A 24,102-nucleotide genomic window follows, 5' to 3' on the forward strand; every position below is an offset into this window, starting at 1 on the left:
TTAGGGATCTTGAGTACTGCAGAAATTCTTTTGTTACCTTGGTCAGATCTGTGCCTTGCCACAATTCTCTCTGAGCTCCTTGGCCAGTTCCTTTGACCTCATGATACTCATTTGGTCTGACATGCACTGTGAGCTGTGAGGTCCTATATAGACAGGTGTGCGCCTTTACAAATCAAGTCCTATCAGTTTAATTACACACAGCTGGACTCCAATGAAGGAGTAGAAGCATCTCAAGGAGGATCACAAGGAAATGGACAGCATGGGACTTATGAGTGTCTGAGCAAAGGGTCTGAATACTTATGACCATGTGATATTTCGGTTTTTCTTTTTTAATAAATTTGCAAAAATTTCTACATTTCTGTTTTTTTCAGTCAAGATGGGGTGCAGAGTGCACATTAATGAGAAAAAATGATTTTTTTTGAATTTACCAAATGGCTGCAATGAAAGAGTGAAAAATGTAAAGGGGACTGAATACTTTCCGTGCCCACTGTATACCCGCTCCCAATACCAGTAGAGAAATGAAGATCCACCATCACATCCTGTAGAAAGAGAAACACCTTCCCCCAGTTCCTGTAGCAGGTTCACGTCAGACAGAAGGCAGATGGTTTGTGACTATGGGTTGAGTGCGGTGCTACAGCTCATCTGCATTAAAGTGAATGGAGCTAAACTGCAATACCAGACACAACCTGTGTGGCGCTGTTTCTGAATAATAAACAGCAATTTTTAAAAAAATTCTGTACAAGTCCCGTGTCCAATAGGGGGCGCTATGAGGTTCTCCCTGTAATAATAGCATGAGGTTTATTCTTACTTCTATTTTACTTTCAGAACATTATAAAAGTGATCAGATCGCACATGACGCCTTATAATCATCTATTTCATGGCTCCTTCCCTGCAGAGGAGATTTACACTCGCACATTGCATATAGGTCAAGAGTCTCCTCTCGCGCTTTTAAGCGCTGGCAGCGTCTCCTCCTGAGCACCTTAAAAACCTTTTTATTCTCCATTTGGTGCCTGATGTCATCATTCATCCTCATATTTTACCACCATGCTTTCTATCTTTCACTTCTTGCTGAGATTCGGCCTTTGCTTCGGTTCCTTTGTCATCAGAGATTCTCAGTACCCCGTAGGGCAGCGTGCACACTCAGCCCGGAGCCACCGTCCGCCCTTCCCACTCCTGATGTCTACTTCACAGAGCGGAGGCCACAAGACTGACGGAATGATCTATCCATCTACATACCAAAGAGTTCAACAGCACCCTGTTGGCACCAAGATACAGCACTGTGCAAAAGTATTAGGCAGGTATGGTAACATGTGCAAAGCAGAAGATTTCAAAAACATAAAGGTTAATAGATCATTATTATCAATTAACAAAACGTGCAGTGAATGAAAGAAAATGTAAATCCCATCAGTATCTGGTGACCGCCCATCACCTCCATCATCAGTATCTGGTGACTGCCCATCACCTCCATCATCAGTATCTGGTGACTGCCCGTCACCTCCATCATCAGTATCTGGTGACTGCCCATCACCTCCATCATCAGTATCTGGTGACTGCCCGTCACCTCCATCATCAGTATCTGGTGACCGCCCGTCACCTCCATCATCAGTATCTGGTGACCACCCGTCACCTACATCATCAGTATCTGATGACCACCCGTCACCTACATCATCAGTATCTGGTGACCACCCATCACCTCCATCATCACTATCTGGTGACCACCCGTCACCTCTATCATCAGTATCCGATGACCACCCGTCACCTACATCATCAGTATCTGGTGACCACCCATCACCTCCATCATCACTATCTGGTGACCACCCGTCACCTCCATCATCAGTATCTGATGACCACCCGTCACCTACATCATCAGTATCTGGTGACCACCCGTCACCTCCATCATCACTATCTGGTGACCGCCCATCACCTCCATCATCAGTATCTGGTGACCGCCCATCACCTCTATCATCAGTATCCGATGACCACCCGTCACCTACATCATCAGTATCTGGTGACCACCCATCACCTCCATCATCACTATCTGGTGACCACCCGTCACCTCCATCATCAGTATCTGATGACCACCCGTCACCTACATCATCAGTATCTGGTGACCACCCGTCACCTCCATCATCACTATCTGGTGACCACCCGTTACTTCCATCATCAGTATCTGGTGACCGCCCATCACCTCCATCATCAGTATCTGTTGACCACCTGTCCCCTCCATCATCAGTATCTGTTGACCACCTGTCCTCTCCATCATCAGTATCTGGTGACTGCCTGTCTCCTCCATCATCAATATCTGATGACCGCCCGTCACCTCCATCATCAATATCTGATGACCGCCCGTCACCTCCATCATCAGTATCTGATAACCACCCATCACCTCCATCCTCAGTATCTGATGACTGCCCAACTTACACATTTAAAGGACAGGTAGGATCCAGCACTAATTAAAAAACAGCCTAACAATGGATACAAATATGTATTACTCACACTCCCTCAGTGGGCGCTGTGCCTTTAAGACTCTGTCCTCGGTGGTTGTTGCTTTGTGTTCCTAGCTTCCTGCTGTACAGAGGAGCTTCTGCTGCAGTCAGTTGCTCTACAGCAAGTCTGATCTGAGGTTTATAGGAAGAGATTAAAATGAAGGTAGATGATTTTAATAGATGAAGGAGGACTTCTTGTGTGTGTTCTACATCTAGCATTTGTGTAACGGGTCATGTAAACTCTTCTAGAAGCTTCTGCATGTGTCACTATCTACAGACACAGTGCCTTCCCTGGAGCAGAATCATAGAATCATAGAATCATAGAATCGTAGAGTTGGAAGGGACCTCCTGGGCCATCTGGTCCAACCCCCTGCTCAAAGCAGGATTCGCTAAATCATCCCAGTCAGATGTCTGTCCAGCTTCTGTTTGAAGACTTCCATTGAAGGAGAACTCACCACTTCTCGTGGCAGCCTGTTCCACTCATTGATCACTCTAACTGTCAAAAAGTTTTTTCTAATATCTAATCTGTGTCTCCTCCCATTCAGTTTCATCCCATTGCTTCTAGTCTTTCCTTGTGCAAATGAGAATAAAGTTGATCCTTCTACAATGTGGTCCTGCTGAGAGTCATTCTAGGTCCGGATCTGCAGGACGCGATGATAAGAAAACGCCGCTTTTAGCCGGACACCTGCAGCTTTCTGCCATGGCAGGACGGATATCATTACGGCTTTATAAGGATTTCTGGAAGGCAAACTAAAGAGTAAATGTTTACACTGCTCCAAAGTCAATACTTTCTGGTTTTGTGAAGTTTTTTCGCCATCTCTCACAAAGCCATAAAATGTTCATCAAGGTGGAATAATGACCACGGACGACCCCTTGTTTCACAGCCTCTACACAAAGACGGAGTAGAACTAACTCTGCCATAAATATTTACAGAGGACCTTTCACTACATTTTTCATGTTGCACTGGACGCACGATGCAATAGTGGCTGCAGAGCAGAATAAAATGTTTGTTTGCTTGTTTTTTAACTATTTTTTATTTTCGCCTCTCCATTGCGGAGATATTAGCGGTCAAAGTATTTGGTGCCTAAACATTACCAGACAGACATCACTGGGGCGTGTACTTCTTCCTCTTTTTGCAGCTGACCAATCTGCAGAGTAATGACAGGTGCTGGAGCACAGTAGACCTGAGTGTGATTATTAACTGACAGTTTTTATTTCCAGCAGTCAGTGTGGGGGAGGGTCAGCTCTGCAGAGTAATGACAGGTGCTGGGGTACAGTAGACCTGAGTGTGATTATTAACTGACAGTATTCATTTCCAGCAGTCAGTGGGGGAGAGGTTCAGCTCTGCAGAGTAATGACAGGTGCTGGGGTATAGTAGACTTGAGTGTGATTATTAACTGACAGTATTCATTTCCAGCAGTCAGTGGGGGAGAGATTCAGCTCTGCAGCGTAATGACAGGTGCTGGGGTACAGTAGACCTGAGTGTGATTATTAACTGACAGTATTCATTTCCAGCAGTCAGTGTGGGGGGAGGGTCAGCTTTGCAGAGTAATGACAGGGGCTGGGGTACAGTAGACCTGAGTGTGATTATTAACTGGCAGATTTAATTTCCAGCAGTCAGTGTGGGGGGAGGGTCAGCTCTGCAGCGTAATGACAGGTGCTGGGGTACAGTAGACCTGAGTGTGATTATTAACTGACAGTATTCTTTTCCAGCAGTCAGTGTGGGGGGAGAGGTTCAGCTCTGCAGCGTAATGAAAGGTGCTGGGGTACAGTAGACCTGAGTGTGATTATTAACTGACAGTATTCATTTCCAGCAGTCAGTGTGGGAGGAGGGTCAGCGCTGCAGAGTATTGACAGGTGCTGGAGCACAGTAGACCTGAGTGTGATTATTAACTGACAGTATTCATTTCCAGCAGTCGTTGTGGGGGGAGGGTCAGCTCTGCCGAGTATTGACAGGTGCTGAGGAACACTAGTCCTGAGTGTGATTATTAACTGACAGTTTTCATTTCCAGCAGTCAGTGTAGGGGGAGGGTCAGTTCTGCCGAGTATTGACAGGTGCTGGGGCACAGTAGACCTGAGTGTGATTATTAACTGACAGTTTACATTTCCAGCAGTCAGTGTGGGGGGGAGGGTCAGCGCTGCAGAGTTGAATCTCATTACAAACACATCTAGTAGCTCTCCTCTCATAAAATTGCCAGCTCTGACAATCATAAGCAGGCGTCCACAAACGATATGAAAAAGAACATGCCAACACTATAGCCTAGAACATACTCTTTGTGAGACATGACAGTCTGCTCTCCGTATGCCAGAGTACAGCAGACCCCAGTGTGATTGACATCTTTCAGCTTTCATTTCCAGACCTCCCTCACACTGACTGCCACAGGGCTTCCCCAGGAATTTCACTGCCCCACAAAGGCAAAATTTTCGGACCTTCTTGAGACTTCGCCCAGGTTCCACCCTAGCCCCGCCTCCACCCCTACAATCTTCCAGAGTCCCACCATCCACTCTTGGAAAAATTCCGCTTCTGCACCACGTCATCATCAATCACACATTAACAGTTCCCATTGAACACCATATCACATACATAGCCAGCAGCTTTTGTTTTGGCCGACAGATTTTTTTTTAAGCCGCCACTACGACAAGGTAGACTATTTTGACAGCGCCCTCCTCTACTCTAACCGATTAAACATTTTTTTAAAATATCAAATACTCTTTTGAGGTATATTTTTATTTATTATTCTTTAAGGGAATGTGTCACATATTTTTGACCAACAATACTAAATACTACATAGACGAGACAAATACCGTCATACTATGGCCGGACCACATATTACCGCCACATAGTGACTGAATAAAACCGCATGCAAAAGGGAAAAAAAAACGCCAAACCGTGACCAGACATATTATCACCACATTGTGACCGAATACTACAATACTGATCATTAATAAAAAAAAATTACTAATATTACTATAACTGCCATTATGCACAGGAGCTCTGTATATAGTATACAGTGTATAGTGTAAGTGTACAGGTAATACAGTGATTACCAGTGACATTACACACAAGAGCTCTGTACTGTATATAGTGTCAGTGTACAGGTAATACAGTGATCACCGGTGACATTATGCACAGGAGCTCTGTATATAGTGTCAGTGTACAGGTAATACAGTGATCACCAGTGACATTATACACAGGAGCTCTGCATATAGTGTCAGTGTACAGGTAATACAGTGATCACCGGTGACATTATACACAGGAGCTATATATATTGTCAGTGTACAGGTAATACAGTGATCACCGGTGACATTATAGACAGGAGCTCTCTATATAGGAAATAATGTACAGGTAATACAGTGATCACCAGTGACATTATACACAGGAGCTCTGTATATAGTGTCAGTGTATAGGTATTACAGTGATCACCGGTGACATTATACACTGGAGCTCTTTATATACTATACAGTTGTGCCAAAAAGTTTACATACCCTGGCAGATTTTTTTGCTTTTTGGCCTTTTTTCAGAGAATATGAATGATAACACCAAAACTTTTTCTCCACTCATGGTTAGTGGTTGGGTGAAGCCATTTATTGTCAAACTACTGTGTTTTCTCATTTTGAATCATAATGACAACCCAAAATAATCAAATGACCCTGATCAAAAGTTCACATACCCCATTTCTTAATACCATGTATTGCCCATCCAACATCAGTGACAGCTTGAAGTCTTTTGTGGTAGTTGTGGATGAGGTTCTTTATTTTCTCAGATGGTAAAGCTGCCCACTCCTCTTGGCAAAAAGCCTCCAGTTCCTGTAAATTCATGGGCTGTCTAGCATGAACTGCGCGCTTGAGATCTCCCCAGAGTGGCTCAATGATATTGAGGTCAGGAGACTGAGTTACCTCTTCCCTTTGTTCTGCTGTAGCCAATGACAGGTCGACTTGGCCTTGTGTCGTTGTCATGTAAGAACATCCAAGTACTTCCCCTGTGCAGCTTCCGGTCTGATGATTGCAAATTTGCCTCCAGTATTTGCTGATAAAGTGCTGCATTCATATTTCCTTCAACTTTGACCAAGTTTCCTGTGCCTTTGTAGCTCACACATCCCCAAAACATCAGCGATCCAACTCCGTGCATTACAGTGGGAATGGTGTTCCTTTCATCATAGGCCTTGTTGACCTCTCTCCAAATGTAACATTTATGGTTGTGGCCAAAAAGTTAAATTTTGATCTCATCACTCCAAATTACCTTGTTCCAGAAGTTTTGAGGCTTGTCTTTGTGCTGTTTTGCGTATTGTAGGTGAGATACTTTGTGGCATTTGCACAGTAATGCCTCCTTATTGTGCATCTTGAAACAGCCACATTGCTAGTTTTCAGTGAGTCCAGTATTTCAGCTGATGTTAGTTGTGGGTTTTTCTTTGCATCCCAAAGAATTTCCCTGGCAATTGTGGAGGAAATTTTTGTTGGTCTACCTGACCATGGTTTTGTTTTTACAGAGCCCCTTATTTTCCTTTTGTTAATCACATTTTGAATGCTGCTGACTGGCATTATGAATTCCTTGGATATCTTTTTGTATCCCTTTCCTGTTTTATACAGTTCAACTACCTTTTCCCGTAGATCCGTTGACAATTCTTTTGCTTTTCCCATGATTCACAATCCAGAAATGTCAGTGGCTGGATGAAAGATGCAAGAGTCTGTCTGGATACCAGACACTCACTCAGCTTTTATGCACACACACTGATTACAAGCAAACAAGTCACAGGTGAGGATGTTACCTTTAGTAGCCATTCAAACCCATTTGTGTCAACTTCTGTGTAGGCCAAAATCACCAGGGTATGTGAACTCTTGATCAGGGTCATTTGAGGTGGAGACAAAGTTTTAGTGTTATCATTCATATTCTCTGAAAAAAGGCCAAGAAAAAATTCTGCAGGGGTATGTAAACTTTTGAACACAACTCTATAGTGTACAGGTAATACAGTGATCACCAATGACATTATACACAGGAGCTCTGTATATGGTGTCCGTGTACATGTAATACTGTGATCACCAGTGACATTATACGCAGGAGCACTGTATTGTCACGATTCATCGCGCAGTGTGTCTTGGATGCAGGTACTGACAGATCAGCAGTCCTATCCGGTATATGGGCGTGCTGAAGCTGTCAGTACTTTAATTTGCAGCTCAGTCGTCCAGTCTAGTGCAGGGGCGTGCTGAGCTGTCAGTGTGTTGATTGACAGCTCGGCTCTCCAATCTGAGACTGGGGGGCGCAGGTTTTCATTATCCTGGGTGATTGCCAGGCTACTTAACTGTGCTGTTACTCCCAGATCTCTGCCAGATGTCCATTTAGCTACGGTGTGGTTTGATTCTCTGTGCCTTGCATTCTGTTTGTAGATCTTTTGTTGCCTGACGTTGGACCTCGTTCTGACCATCCATCTGTTTAACCCCTTCTGCTCTGATCCGCTATCCTTCTGGTATTCTGACCTCAGAACGTTACCTGACTACAATTTTGTCTCTTCCTTCTGGTTATGGCTTACTTTTCTGGGTTTGGGACCTCTTAACCACTCTATCTCACAGCTAGTCCATGAGTAGTGACTAGCGTCACATGTATATAGTGTTTAGTGTAGCGTCACATGTATATAGTGTTTAGTGTAGCATCACATGTATGTAGTGTATAGTGTTTATTGTCAGTGTACAGGTAACACACTGATTAACCAGTGATGTCTCTAGTTCAAGTCCTTCATCTTCGCTTTTGTTCTTCATCCAGCGCAGACCGCCATCACTTCTTCCAGCCAGGACTCATCTCCACAGAAGATAACAGTTATTTAGAGCACTGTTCCAGAGCACATTCCCCTTTTTCCCCAACTTCTACACTGCACCAGATGAAGAACAAACCGACAGTGCCGCCTTGCATAGTAACAGTACCCCCCCCACTGAAAACCGTATCCTCAAAAATGCAATACATCTCAGCAGTAATATTGTCCCACATTCTGGCCTCCATGTATCTCATTCCTGGCTCCCATGTGTCCCACGCCCGGCCCCCGTGTGTCTCACGCCCACCTCTGTGTGTCTCAATCCTGGCCTCCGTGTGTCTCCTTCTCGGCCCCCGTGTGTCTCCCCTTACACCTTCTCTCTTCCTTTTTTGCATCCTCTTTTACACCTCCCCTCTTTCTCCTCCATACATTCCCTTACACTTTTCCTTTTCCGCATTCTCTCTTACACCTCCCCTCTTTTTCCTCCATACTTTCTTTTACACCTCCCCTCTTCCTTTTCTGCATCCTCTCATACACCTGCCCTCTTTGTCCTCCACATCTTCTTTTACACCTCCCCTCTTCCTTTTCTGCATCCTCTCTTACACCTCCCCTCTTTGTCCTCTTCACCTAACCTTACACCTCCCCTCTTCCTTTTCTGCATCCTCTGTAACACCTCCCCTCTTTGTTCTTGTCACCTTCCCTTACACCTCCCCTCTTCCTTTTCTGTATCTTCTTTTATACCTCCTGTCTTTCTCCTCCACACCTTCCCTTACATCTCCCCTCTTTTTCCTCCATACTTTCTTTTACACCTCCCCTCATCCTTTTCTGCATCCTCTCTTACACCTGCACTCTTTGTCCTCCACACTTTCCCTTACACCTCCCCACTTCATTTTCTGCATCCTCTCTTACACCTCCCCTCTTTGTCCTCCTTACCTTACACCTCCCCTCTTCCTTTTCTGCATCCTCTGTTACACCTCCCCTCTTTGTCCTCCTCACCTTACCTAACACCTCCCCTCTTCATTTTCTGCATCCTCTGTTACACCTCCCCTCTTTGTCCTCCGCACCTTCCTTACACCTCCCCTCTTCATTTTCTGCATCCTCTGTTACTCCTCCCCTCTTCCTTTTCTGCATCCTCTGTTACTCCTCCCCTCTTCCTTTTCTGCATCCTCTGTTACACCTCCCCTCTTTGTCCTCCGCACCTTCCTTACACCTCCCCTCTTCATTTTCTGCATCTTCTGTTACTCCTCCCCTCTTCCTTTTCTGCATCCTCTGTTACACCTCCCCTCTATGTCCTCCTCACCTTCCTTACACCTCCCCTCTTCATTTTCTGCATCCTCTGTTACACCTCCCCTCTTTGTCCTCCGCACCTTCCTTACACCTCCCCTCTTCATTTTCTGCATCCTCTGTTACTCCTCCCCTCTTCCTTTTCTGCATCCTCTGTTACTCCTCCCCTCTTCCTTTTCTGCATCCTCTGTTACACCTCCCCTCTTTGTCCTCCGCACCTTCCTTACACCTCCCCTCTTCATTTTCTGCATCCTCTGTTACTCCTCCCCTCTTCCTTTTCTGCATCCTCTGTTACACCTCCCCTCTATGTCCTCCTCACCTTCCTTACACCTCCCCTCTTCATTTTCTTCACCTTTCCTTACAACTCCCATCTCCCATATTCACAGCTTTACTTATATGCTATACCTCCCTTCTCCGCACCTTCCCATTGACCTCCCACCACTTTTGGCCGGACACGCCTGGGTACATCCCCGTATATCTCCTTCCACATACGTGCGGCTCTTTCACTCATTTAAAGTTGGCAGAATCTTTAGATAGAGTTTAATGAACTAAAGTCATTTTCCTTCCCAGTAAAATTTTATTGTCCTGAAAGGTCTCGCAGAATCCAAATGTGCTAACAAAGGAGCCAGGCGGAGGCTGATTTATGGGGATTTGTCTTTCGCCTTGCACTGTTCTTGGCTTAGTGGTTTCTTGTTGAGTACAAGTCTTTGTCATTGTGTTACCTGCTGTTTGTTTTTTTGCGGTTGATTATGTATGTGCTCTAGAATTGATTCTAGATCCAGATCTATACAAGAAGGTCTAATAACAAGATTAGATAAACAGTGCCACCCTTGTATGCAGGTTGTGTCTGGTATTACAGCTCAACCCTATTAAAGTGAATGGGACTGTGGAGTGGTGCCATTTCTGGAAAATAAGCAAACATGTTTTTCTAATTCTAATGGACAAATCATGTATATAATAATCTGTATGTGTGATTTATTCATTTTCCTTGTAGTATTCTCTTGTGGCTAGCACTTATTATTAAAGGGGTCATACCAACTATTGATATTAGGGACCTTTCACAAGGATTGGTCATCATTATCAGTTCATTAGTGGTCCGACTCCCTCCATTCCCGTCAGTGAGCTGGTAACCAGTGATCAGAGCGGATCAGCACAGCGCCCATTCACTGGATAGTGGACACTGCTGAGAACTGCAATGAAATACCCCAAGATCGGGGCTGACCCTCTCCCCCACCTCTGTTTTGGTCCCAAGAATATCCTCTAATTTGTCTATGCTTGCCCATTCACTCTTTACATTTAAATGGAACCTGTTATACCTGCATGGAAATAATCTGATGTGTCAACGTTGAGAAATCAAACTTTGGAAATCACAGGCAAATTAGCCTGGAAGTGCATTGGGGGTGTATCCATGCACTTTCCTAGTATAGGGCCACGCCCCATTGCACTTCTAGGCTGCTTTGCATAATTCTTTAAAACTTGATTTCTCAGGACTGGAGCATCGGATTCTTACAAGACGGGTATCATTTTTATTGTTGCATCAGGACCTATACAGCCACGTCACTATAGTCCGAAGTAAAGGCATCATGACAGGATCCCAATAACTACATAAGAAGCATAAAATTTGTATAAAGGGTTCCCAGATAATCACTACATGTCTCCTAACAATAAGCTGATTACAAAGGGTCCACTTACAAGAGCGAGAGAGACAACCAGCTTGCTGATGGTTTCCCCTAATATTAATATGTCTATAGTCATCCAGTTTTCCACAGATCTTACATTTTATCTTCTCAGACGGAGGCTCTTTTGCCCTAATGTAGGGGACGCCCCCGTACTCATGTGTCCCCATCATCTTCCCTAATATGGAGGACAAGTGGGACCGTATTTCCATATTCCTGTGCATTATTGGCCTTTAATTGGCGCTCAGTGTCCCCGATCCTCCCTGTATAAGACACCAGACTAGTGCTGGAAATCCAAGATACTGTCCTCAGCCATACACAATGTTCCCGCGCTTAATGACGGCCATTAATATGTCTTGAGCCGGGGCCAAGTCATTAAGGCACAATTTATTTTCATGCAGAATATATAGTTAATGCCTCGGACGCAGGTTTATCATGTAGAAAACGAAATGTCAGATGGGGGTCAAAATATACACGTTCCAAAGAGTAAATCCAGGGTGGGCAGCGACGCCTCGCTATGCGTCTCATTGTATATCACTCCGGCAGCCCACCGGGGCCCATACATTGTGAGACGCCATAAATATTAATACGGCCTGACCGCGTAAAGTATTTATGCCGCGCTCTGCCCAATCTGCTCTAATTGCTGCATGCAAAAAATAGCGACGGAGACTCTGAAAATAAAGAAAAAGAATGGCGTCAAAACAGGTTAGAATGACCGACGAGCTGCAAATGGGGAGCGGCGCACCTGAGCCCAAGAACGGCCCATCCTATGTGAGGGCCACAGGACCCCATCACTGTGACAGACATGGGCAGTCAGAGGACCCTCGTAACTGACAGACATGGGCAGTCAGAGGACCCTCGTAACTGACAGACATGGGCAGTCAGAGGACCCCATAACTATGACAGGGGCAGTCAGAGGACCCTCGTAACTAACAGACATGGGCAGTCAGAGGACCCCATAACTATGACAGACATGGGCAGTCAGAGGACCCTCGTAACTGACAGACATGGGCAGTCAGAGGACCCTCGTAACTGACAGACATGGGCAGTCAGAGGACCCCATAACTATGACAGGGGCAGTCAGAGGACCCTCGTAACTGACAGACATGGGCAGTCAGAGGACCCCATAACTATGACAGACAGGGGCAGTCAGAGGACCCTCGTAACTAACAGACATGGGCAGTCAGAGGACCCCATCACTGTGACAGACATGGGCAGTCAGAGGACCCCATCACTGTGACAGACATGGGCAGTCAGAGGACCCCAATAACAGTGATAGCGACAGATGCCTTTGAGTAGTGACTGCTGCAGGACCCTGAGAACAGTAACATTCATAATGGTGACAGCCAGAAATCCGAGTGCAGTCAGACATCCTCCAAGTGCAGTCCCATTTCATCCGAGTGCATTCATAGGTCCTCTAAGTGCAGTCAGACATCCTCTAAGTGCAGTCCGACGTCACCTGAGTGCAGTTCGACATCATCCAAGTGCAGTCCCATGTCATCTGAGTGCAGTGCTATGTGCATATACAGTAGACTTGCATGGACGAGTGCAATCCAAATATCAAATCAATCTCCGGCATGCTGCGATCTTTTCCTTAGATCTTTTCCTTAGATCGGCTCGGTCCGTGGAATAAATCGGACACGTGCGCAGTCCTATGGAGTAACATTGGTCCGAGCACAATACGATGTTTTGTCGGATCGCACTCAGGCAGTGTGATCACGCCCATACAGTGACGTCCAAAAGATCCCTACATCATTGACCTTTAGATCTACTGGAATAATAAGGGGGGAGGCTCCTGCTGCAGCCAGATGACTTACAAGTAGAGTTGAGTGACTTTGGTCGGATCTGGTTTCATGAAACAAAATTTGTTTCAGATGAAACTGGTCCGACAAGGGCAAAAAAAGTCGGAGTTTTGTCCGAAACCCGACCCCAATGCAAGTCAATGGGGATTAAAAGTCGGCATTGAGTGGATGAATGTCATCCTCTCAATGCCGACTTTTTTGGCTCTAGTCGGACCAGTTTCATCTGAATCAAATTTTGTTTCATGAAACCCGATCCGACCAAAGTCGCTCAACTCTACTTACAATCACCGAACATATAAATCCATATTTTGTATGGACTCCATGTGGCTTGAGGCCATGATAAAGTGATCATTAGTAGTTATTTCGAGAATCCAGCTAATTTTTGCGCAAAGTTACTCCTCTAATTGGGATTTTGGCCAAATATGTAGTAAAAAGTTTCTGAAGAAGTGTGCATTAATTCCACTATGTAAGGCAACAGCAATAAGCCTGCTCCATCTGCACGGGCTTTGGTTCAGGGACTCCAGACTGGGGACGCCATGATATAACATAGGTAATGATCCCCGGATCATGAATGGCAGAGTCGTGGTCTTCAATCATCAGGTGTTGGCCGCTTTAAGGATCATTATATGATTATTTTTCCCCGCAGTTCCATAGTATCGGCTTATGGATCGGCATCCTATGACCTATGCTAAGCACCAGTAATCCCGGCGACGCTCCATCACTTCGGCTGGCAGCTGCCTCATGTTTTTTCGGAGACTCTCCTCCTGGGAAATAAGGTTAAGCTGAGAGGCAGCCTCCGTTTAAAGGATAAATGCCCCCGGCATCTGTCACTGATTCATTATGGCCGATCAGGGAGAGAACGAGAAAGGAATTGGCAACTTTCTTTGGACATTTACAGATTTCACATCTGTGAGATCTTGTCAATAACTCAGCGTTATGGCCTGGGAGCCGCATTTGGCTTCTGATACCAAGTATCCGTGTCTTCTTCATTGCTCGCCTGCCTGGAGTTTATAGCAAAGGCAGAGACCGTGAGCGCATCATTGGGGACGTACACATGGAATCTGCAGGTGGGGGGGGCAGAAAAACGATGGCACCAGAGGGGGACGAGAAGGTTTAAATACCGGTGACGTACACAGGAAAGCTGGAACATGGAGTTTAGGATGGACGCTGGATATTTGGAGAAAATCAGTCATAGACATTACAGCTAAAATAGAAATGGTGCCCCCTGCTGGTGCTAGGAAATACCTAACTCACTTTCATACCAAGACTATAGGGTCACGCCCTTGAGCGGTCCCACCGTGATAAGGTTGGAGTGCACATTTGTTTGGGATAGTGTCAACCAGAGATAGACCTCCTCAACGTAGCTTCACATTGGAAGAAACTGACGACTGTTTATTGCACTGGGGCATAACGTGGGGGTATAAAGGTCCATTCTAGGGGTTGGGTTGTAGCCCAATATCGAGAGGCGGCCCCTTTTTGTTTTTTTCTTCCCACCCAATAGTAAATGATATCGGTGCTTGTCAGAAGTGGGACTCGCATCTAGGACATGAACCTTTTTGTGGACCTGCCTGTGGAGGTTCTTGGCCTCCTCTCTATTCATTCTCCATCTGGACATGAGAACAGGCATCCACCCCAACCAATAGGTCAGGGGAACCTCAAGCTCCATCTAAAGAAGGTGTATCCTGTAGACATCCAAAAATATTGGAGCAGCAAATTCCCCTCTGAGTTGATTTTGTCACCTTGATATCTTCAGTCCATTTCTACTGGAAGCTCCTGAGATATTACAATTACAATTGTTATATTATTTTCCAATTGACCCTCGTGGTAGCCATTATTGTACTTTGTACGTACTCTACGTATATTGTTACATTTTGAGTCACTCCCCTTAGTTGGGTCACAACCCTCCCATGAAGTTGCTCCCTGTTGGCTCATTTTGTATATTGTGTAAAGGCAGTACCACTTTACAACAAGAGAATTTAGTGCTTACAACTGTCTTACAACAACCATGTTAGATACAGCAGTATCACAGTGATGGTTACAACAGCCTTACAGGAGGCAATGAACTTGGTGGTTACAATTGTCTTACAGGAAGCAATGAACTTGGTGGTTACAACAGCCTTACAGGAGACAATGAGCTTGCTGATTACAACAGTCTTACAGGAGGCAATGTGCTTGGTGGTTACAACAGTCTTACAGGAGGCAATGAGCTTGGTGGTTACAATAATCTTACAGGAGGCAATGAGCTTGGTGGTTACAATAGTCTTACAGGAGGCAATGAGCTTTGTGGTTACAACAATCTTACAGGAAGCAATAAACTTGGTGGTTACAATAGTCTTACAGGAGGCAATGAGCTTGCTGGTTATAACAGTCTTACAGGAGGCAATGAGCTTGGTGGTTACAGCAGTCTTACAGGAGGTAATGAGCTTGGTGGTTACAATAGTCTTACAGGAGGCAATGAGCTTGGTGGTTACAATAGTCTTACAGGAGGCAATGAGCTTGGTGGTTACAGCAGTCTTACAGGAGGCAATGAGCTTGGTGGTTACAGCAGTCTTACAGGAGGCAATGAGCTTGGTGTTTACAATAGTCTTACAGGAGGCAATGAGCTTGGTGGTTACAATAGTCTTACAGGAGGCAATGAGCTTGGTGGTTACAATAGTCTTACAGGAAGCAATGAGCTTGGTGGTTACAATAGTCTTACAGGAAGCAATGGGCTTGAAGGTTACAATAGTTTTAGAAGAGGCAATGAGCTTGGTGGTTGCAATAGTCTTAGAGGAGGCAATGAGCTTGGTGATTACATTAGTGTTACAGGAGACAATGAGCTTGGTGGTTATAAGAGTCTTACAGGAGGAAATGAGCTTGGTAGTTACAATAGTCTACAAGAAGAAACAAGCTTGGTGGTAACAGTGGTCTTACAGGAGACAATGAGCTTGGTGATTGCTATAGTCTTACATGAGTCAACAGGTAGGAATAAACAGGGGTAGATAATATGGATAGTTAGACAGTCTGTACTCTCAGCAGCATCTCCGTCACTTTGTAACAGTTTGTCACTTTCCAAACTTTGCAGCACACACTTCTAGTGTTGGCCACAGCTCTACTCATGGTCATCTCTCTCTTGGCAGCAATGTGCTACAGTCAGTCACACACGCCAGGCACCAGTCTCTTGCTGTCTTTGGTGTCATACTCTTATTTAGACTGAATTATCAGTTTCCTGACTCTTTTGATGGGGCTACTCCTCTCCTTTAACAGGTGAGAAATAAGACGCCATACTACTCTCTGCTTTGACAATCTGTCTGACCGTGGCTGTCTTGTGTAGGTGGGGACAGGTCTAGGCTCTTTTATGCTCCTCTCTGGCCCTCTTTAAGCTCTAGTGTGGTACATCTTAATGACAATTCCTTACTTCTTTCCCGCCGTTTAACTATGGCGCCGGCACTCCCTTCTTTTGTGCCTGTCAGACCCATCTGTACTAGCTAGCCAGTGACATGAGGCAGTCCTTGACATAAGCGTGTATCTCCCTGCATACTCCAGCCAGGACATCACCCCTTGCTGATCTCATGCTCCACAAAGTCCATCAGTCACATATCTGTAACAGTTTTGGCTCTGATCAGACAATTGGTCGTTTATGGGGGACTTGGAGGAAAGGGGCCAATGTTTTGTTGGCGTTGGTGAGCAAGAACTTGTGCAGGACAAACTTTCTCTAGAGGAATTGTATTGTTAGCAAACATGGATCACGCTGGCATCAGACTCTTCTTTCCTGGGCGACAAACATGTGTAGACCCCATTTCGATCTTTTCTTTGGGGCCCATTTAGACCCTTTCGGCACAAAATGCCAACATTATGTTTGTAACTCTCGAAAACTTTCTCCAGCACTTTCACCAAACACATCCACGCCTGACGCAAGGAAAACATCTGTATTCAGACGGGTGGAAATGTAAAGAGAATTAGCAGCATTTAATTGATTTCTCCAGACGTCTCACATGTCAGATACCAAATGTCAAGAGGATTAGAATAAATGCCTCTGGTCATAGGAATATCTGCTGTGATGTTTTTTGTGTAGTATCTGATCTTTAATTCCTGTCGTTAATGCTCATTTGCTGTGATCTACTTTTTTTTTCTTTCTCTTTTTGGAGAATGTGAAGTTAATATTTTCTCTTTTTCTTCCAGGTTATCCTTATTCTGACCAAGCTGTATGATTTCAACCTTGGGAGTGTGACGGAGAGCTCCCTCTGGAGGTAAGGGCAAAAATTGCATCCCCATAACTCCACTATGCTGCATCAATTTATAGTATTCTCGCTAGCACCAAGGCTGCGGAGAATTGCCGGATTCTGAGCCAAAGGGTGCTGCTTATTATTCTAGGTCTCATATAGCAAGAACAGTGGTAGGGGAGGACTTCTGCTGTAGTCAGTAGTCTTGCAGCCAGAGACAGGTTTATTAGAAGAGGATGATCTCTGAGTGAAGTAGGATTGAGAAGTGGGGGAACAGTTTACAATTCACAGCTTCTTACTCCAGAGAAAAGCAGGGGGAGGTTTCTGCTGTGGTCAGTTGCCTTACAGCCAGAAAGATGATGGAAAAGTGAGTGATCTCCTCCAGTTGAAGGAGAATTGAGAAGTGAGTAAACAGCTGATGGTTACTAGTCTCTTACTCCAGAAAAAGTGGTGGGCTATGGTTTCTGCTGTAGTAAGATGCCTCACAGCCAGATATATGTTTGTTATAAGGAGGTTGGAGAAGTGAGTGATGATCTCTGGGTGAAAGAGGACTGACAAGTGTGTGAACTGCTAATAGTTCTTGATCCCTCACCCAAGATAAAAGTAGAGGGGAAAGGTTTCTGCTGTTGGCAGTTGCCTTACTGACAGATAGAGGTTTGGTATTAGAATATGGAGAAGTGGGTGACAGAGGTTAGAGAAGTGAGGGAGGGCTTCTGCTGTACCATGATACCATACAACCAGATGGAGAATTGTTAGAGGAAGTATGGAAAAGTGGGTGAGCTCTGGGTGACAGAGGTTAGAGAAGTGAGGGAGGGCTTCTGCTGTGGCCAGTTACCTTACAGCCAGATAGAGATTTGTTAGAAGAAGGATGGAGATGTGGGTGAGCTCTGGGTGACAGAAGTTAGGGAAGTGAGGTAGGGCTTCTGCTGTACCATGATACCATACAACCAGATGGAGAATTGTTAGAGGAAGTATGGAAAAGTGGGTGAGCTCTGGGTGACAGAGGTTGGAGAAGTGAGGGAGGGCTTCTGCTGTAGCCAGTTACCTTACAGCCAGATGGAGGATTGTTAGAAGGATGGAGACATGGGTGAGCTCTGGGTGACAGAAGTTAGGGAAATGAGGTAGGGCTTCTGCTGTACCATGTTACCATACAACCAGATGGAGGATTGTTGGAAGAAGGATACAGAAGTGGGTGAGCTCTGGGTGACAGAGGTTAGAGATGTGAGGAAGGGCTTCTGCTGTAGCCAGTTATCGTAGTCAGATGGAGCGGATTAAGAAGTTTGTGATCTCTGGGTGAAGATGGCTAAGTGGGTGAACTGTTTAGAGTTCCTGAAGTGCCAAAGCAGAAAGAGCAGTATTAGAGGGTGGTAATTCTTTTGGGAGGGTGCTTATATGGGCTCCTTCTGTAGCCAGTTGTCCTAAAGCCACAAAGATCTTTGTAGGAAAGAGGATGGAAATGTGGGTGAGCTCCAAGAAAGCAAATAGAAGCATTGGTGCTCCAATATCCGATCTTTGCTGTAAGGCCGTATTTCCTCCATATACATTTCAGTTTCTAGCCTTTTTCCACATAAGAAAATAAACCTTTTCTGTGCTGATACCATTTTCAGAAGGCATGGTCTACCAGGCTTCCCGGAGAGATAAAACTAGTGTTCTAGGACATGGGATGTGTGACACTCACCACTAATTGATTGTCGTGTAACCCACCATTTCAGTTTCATAGAACTTAGAGGAATTTATGAATAAAATGAGATGGATTTTTCTCCTCACCGGCGCTGTCTTCTGTAGCTTATAAATCGCCACCATGACCTTACGACTCAGAGGAGAAAACAAGCGGTACAATGATGAAAAGTGAAAAGCTGCTTTCTGTGAAAATTCCCCAATTTATATAAATTACAAAGCCATTTTCAATGGTAGAACTTAGAGAAAAGAGGAATTTATTAATTTTTTTTCACATTAATGAGTATTATTTTGCAGTTTGTTCCTACCTTCCATTTCTCATTAGAGGATTTGCTGCTCCTCACTGACCCTGACTGGTAAACCACGCTCCTCAACGATTCGAGTCATGGGCAGCAGAGCAAAAACGCCACAAAGGAAAGATCTGTAATCATTTCATTTCTCCCTTCTGCATCTTAAACAAGGAGTTAATGATAATACGTTGTTACCGGTGTTATTACTGACGTGAATAATGTTTAGCATTAAAAAAAAAAAGAACGATATAGAGTTTTACTGGACCAGTCCTACTAATGGCAAATGGATGGGTGAGAAATAGATCTGAGCACAGGCGTACATAGAAAACATGGATCCTCAAAGCAAAGTGTGAACTGCGCCACCCTCACTGACAAAAAAACACAGCCACTACTGACAGGTGTCTACTGTGTAAACCAGTGCGTGACGCCACACCATACAACTCCGCTAGACTTCTGGGGCGCACATCACTGAGGTTGAGAAGGGGGTAAAATGAACAAGTTTCCTACATCTTCTCTCTGCTTATTGGCCAGCTGAATCTACTGGCGTTTCTGGCCTTTTTTGTGTTTTTTTTTTAAATGTAACTTTTACCCTAGCCCTAACCTTAGTCCTAACCCTATCCCTAACTTTAGTCCTAACCCTATCCCTAACTTTAGTCCTAACCCTATCCCTAACTTTAGTCCTAACCCTATCCCTAACTTTAGTCCTAACCCTATCCCTAACTTTAGTCCTAACTCTTCCTATTCTAGCCCTAACTTTAGTCCTAACCCTATCCCTATTCTAGCCCTAACTTTAGCTCTATATCTAGCAATAAATTTAGTCCTAACCCTAGCACAAATGTTAGCTCGATTCCTAGCTCTAACTTTAGTCCTAACCCTATCCCTATTCTAGCACAAACTTTAGCTCTATGTCCATCTAGCCCTAATCTTAATGTTAACCCTAGCCCAAACTTGATCTCTTGCACTAACTTTAGTCCTAACCCTATCCCTATTCTAGCTTTAACTTCATCTCTATATCTAGCAATAAATTTAGTCCTAACCATAGTTCAAACTTTAACTTGATCCCCAGCTGTAAGTTTAGTCCCAACCCTAGCTATAACTTTAGCTCTATCCCTAACTTTAACCCTAACACTACCCCTATTCTAGCCCTAACTTTAGCTCTATATCTAGCAATAAATTTAGTCCTAACCCTAGCAAAAATGTTAGCTCGATTCCTAGCTCTAACTTTAGTCCTAACCCTATCCCTATTCTAGCACAAACTTTAGCTCTATGTCCATCTAGCCCTAATCTTAATGTAAACCCTAGCCCAAACTTGATCTCTTGCACTAACTTTAGTCCTAACCCTATCCCTATTCTAGCTTTAACTTCATCTCTATATCTAGAAATAAATTTAGTCCTAACCGTAGTTCAAACTTTAACTTGATCCCCAGCTGTAAGTTTAGTCCCAACCCTAGCTATAACTTTAGCTCTATCCCTAACTTTAACCCTAACACTACCCCTATTCTAGCCCTAACTTTAGCTCTATATCTAGCCCTCAACTTAGTCTTAACCCTAGCCCAAGCTTTAGCTCTAGCCCTAGCCCTATCCCTAGCTATATCTTTACCTGTATCTCTAGCCCTAATGTTAGCGCTATCCCTAGCCCCAACTTTAGTCGTAACCCTAGCCCCAACTTTAGTCCTGTCCCTAGCTATATGTTTAGCTTTATCCTTAGTTCTAACTTTATTCCTAACTTTAGCCCTAAATTTAGTCATAACCATATCCACACATTAGTCAAGATTGGAAAATGACTGTAAAAACATCATGCATGATATTATGTCCATTTTTTGCAGGAACACTTTTTTGCAGCATTCATAGCTCTGTTAGCAGGTGTCTGCAGTGGTGAGCTGTGAGTGCATAGCCCTATTAGCCAGACTGTGACAGCTGTGATAAGAGTTTTTTCCTCCATTTCTCAGCTATAAGTTATCAGCTGGGGAATAAAGATTCCCCTAGATTGTGCTGCTGTCGATCCTGGGCCGCTATAACTCTTGGGGCCCATAGCAGCATCGTGTTCTCCCTCGATTGCAGATAGACCGCTGGATTTGTGATGGGTATGATATTATGTAGTTATTAAACAGATGAGATAGACCACAGGTAGAGATGAGCGACTTTGCCTTTTTAGGGTTGAGTCGGGTTTCATGAAACCCGTCTTTCGCAAAAGTCGGGTCGAACCAAATCGGTCGACTATAGGGAAAAGTCGGGGTCCGACTGAAACACGAAACCAAATGCAAGTCAATGGGGAAGCAAAGTCGGCAGGGAGTGGAGGACAGGAAACCACCTACAGTGCCCATTTCAATGCCAAAAAACATCAATTCTTATTACTGAAGCTTGTCAACCTTAATTTACTTTATAATAATAGTTACGCATTGAAAACTGGGGGTTATTTGGCTAAAGATGTGGGGGGGTAGGGCTGGCTCTAGGTTTTCGTGTGCCCTGGGCCAAAGAGTGTCAGTGCGCCCCTTTAACACATACCACAACTCATGATGCTCCGATACGGCACAGAAATATAGGTATAGTACAATGACAAATACTTCACTTCTTACATGACATGACTGATCTATTTTAAATTCTACAATAGCTCAAAAAAAGGACAGTATATTACTCTATACAGTATTATGGCCACCGCATTGTGAGCCATACAGAGTAATGAGGCCCATATATTTCTCCATACAGAATAATTGGCCACATATAATGTTCCATACAGTATATGATGAGCTCCACATAATTCTACAGTATATGATGGTCCCTATGGGCGATGCTCCAGTGTATGATGGGCCCTAATAATGCTCCATGTACAATGGGCTCCATTTCTAATGCTCCAGTGTATAATGGGCCCCGTAAATGCTGCTCCAGTGTCTGATGTCCCCCATTTGGAATGCTCCAGTATATGATGGGCCTCATGGATGATGCTCCAGTGTATGATGGGCCCTAATAATGCTCCATGTACAATGGGCTCCATTTCTAATGGTCCAGTGTATAATGGGCCCCGTAAATGCAAGGAAAGGGGTTGCTCCTGACCAGAAGCCTGCACGGACGACTCAGTGCTTGCATTTTTTGAAACGCCTGAAGAGGAGGCGATAGAGCTCGAGGCTGTTTCAGCAATGTAAGCCATAAACAGTACCTGATGCTCCAGCTTTAAAAGCAGTCTACCTACTCACAGAAAAGGGAGCTTTACAGGCCTTCCAGAGCTACACCATGACGCAGGCTCAACACCTCCTGCCATAGTTAGTATTGTGTTTTTGGCACTACCAGCAGATGCACCATCACTAACTGGTGGCCCCCCACGCCCACGTCCGCGTCCTATTCCACCATACTTCCTCATGTTTTGAAAAATGGACCCAAAATACCAGCAGATATATGGTAGTGTATCAGAAGCGTACAGCTTTATATAGTCTATGGATAACAGTAAATCTCTGTATATATTTCATGAGTCATACACAGACGCTCACAGGCTCAGTATGGATTACACAATAAAATAAAAATTTGCAAAAGAGTACAGTATCACCAGATGCAAGGTATATATAGTATAGTGTAAACATTCTGAATCTCCGTATATATTTCAGGAGGCAGACACAAATGCTCTCAGGCCCAGTATGGATTACACAAGAATATGAAAAACTGTAAATGGGTAATGTAACACAAGCAGACAGCTGTATACAATGTTGGGGTAATCTTAAATCTCCAAATATATTTCCGTAGTAACAGACAGACGTTTACAGGCTCATTATGTATTACGCCAGAGTTTAAAAAGTAGAAAAAGGGAAAGTTATTCGAGGCGTACACCAGTATACAGTGTTGTGGTACTTTTAAATCTTCGTATATATTTCAATCTCAGTAGGCCAGTCCAGACTCTCCACTACTGGAAAGTACATGGATAAAAGTACAGACGGAAAGTCGAGTGTTTGCAGACATTTGGGAATTAGTCATTGCGTGAAAACCTCCCGGTAGATGTTGCAGAGGCGATGCAGACCCTCAAAAACTGTGTCTGTGGAGACAGCAAAAATGGTTCTTTGTGAGGAAAGGATAGCTTTATCGCAATAGCGTGGATCACATCACCGTTACTCGTCTCCATCAAATTGTGATCACAGGGAGAGATGTACCCATGGTCCTCACTGCCTATCATGATGTGTCTGGGCATTTTGAAGGGCAAAAGACAGAAGCCACAGGTCGTATTGGATTGGCATGAGAGGAGACATTGAAAAATGGTGGCAGGAATGTCACACGTCTGTGACTATCACAACTGTGAAAGGTGATCATAAAGTACCGCTGCATCCGCTTGTAAGTTGACGTCCATTACAAATGGTAGCCATTGATCATCTGAAGGTAGAGGCCAGCAGGACAGGCCATAGCTACATCTTAACCATCATCGATCAATACACCAAATTTATAGTGGCCGTCCCTGTGAAGGATTTAACTGCCCAGACTACACAGCGGTGGAGCACGGAGAGGTAAGTATTGCAACTTGCAAGTGCTGTGGCCATGACCAAGCAGAGGGGGCACACTCGTGGGTGACGGTACTGGCACAAGGCCCCTCATAGTACGCTGGTGTGTCTGACGGCGAGTGGGCCCCCCACCGTCAGAGACACTGTGTTGTACTATGAGGGGCCCTGTGTCAGTGCAGTTGGCCATCAGTGGGCCCATCCACTTGTTCAGAGCAACGGCACTTGCCCGGGTGCGCCAGGTGTTGACCCCAGCCCTTGGGGAGGGGGTGGGCAGCCCAGTTAGGGAGGTTTAAAAAATAGCATATGTTGATGTGTTGGCTGGACATTCAGCAGCCGTAAATGGAGGAATTGGGCCGTCCGAGGAAGAGGAGAACAAAAGCAAGGCAGTTTTCTGGCAACCTATGTGTCATCAGGGGAAAGTGGGCCAAAATCCTTGGAAACCCATGCATGGTTCATTTTAATGAAGGTT

General features: G+C 44.7%; 1 protein-coding gene across 2 annotated transcripts in view; it reads left to right on the plus strand.

Moving 5' to 3' along the window:
- SORCS3 (sortilin related VPS10 domain containing receptor 3) overlaps positions 1-24,102 on the plus strand; it is an 812,800-nt gene that overhangs the window by 200,255 nt on the left and 588,443 nt on the right. For both annotated transcript variants that reach the window (XM_073553075.1, XM_073553076.1), the window contains exon 2: positions 17,151-17,218. In XM_073553075.1, the coding sequence (XP_073409176.1) occupies positions 17,151-17,218 (68 nt within the window). The remainder of the gene's footprint in view (positions 1-17,150; positions 17,219-24,102) is intronic.

The sequence above is a fragment of the Dendrobates tinctorius genome, unplaced genomic scaffold (genome assembly GCF_039654945.1).
Source record: "Dendrobates tinctorius isolate UK_male_01 unplaced genomic scaffold, ASM3965494v1 ptg000196l, whole genome shotgun sequence".
Taxonomy (NCBI): domain Eukaryota; kingdom Metazoa; phylum Chordata; class Amphibia; order Anura; family Dendrobatidae; genus Dendrobates; species Dendrobates tinctorius.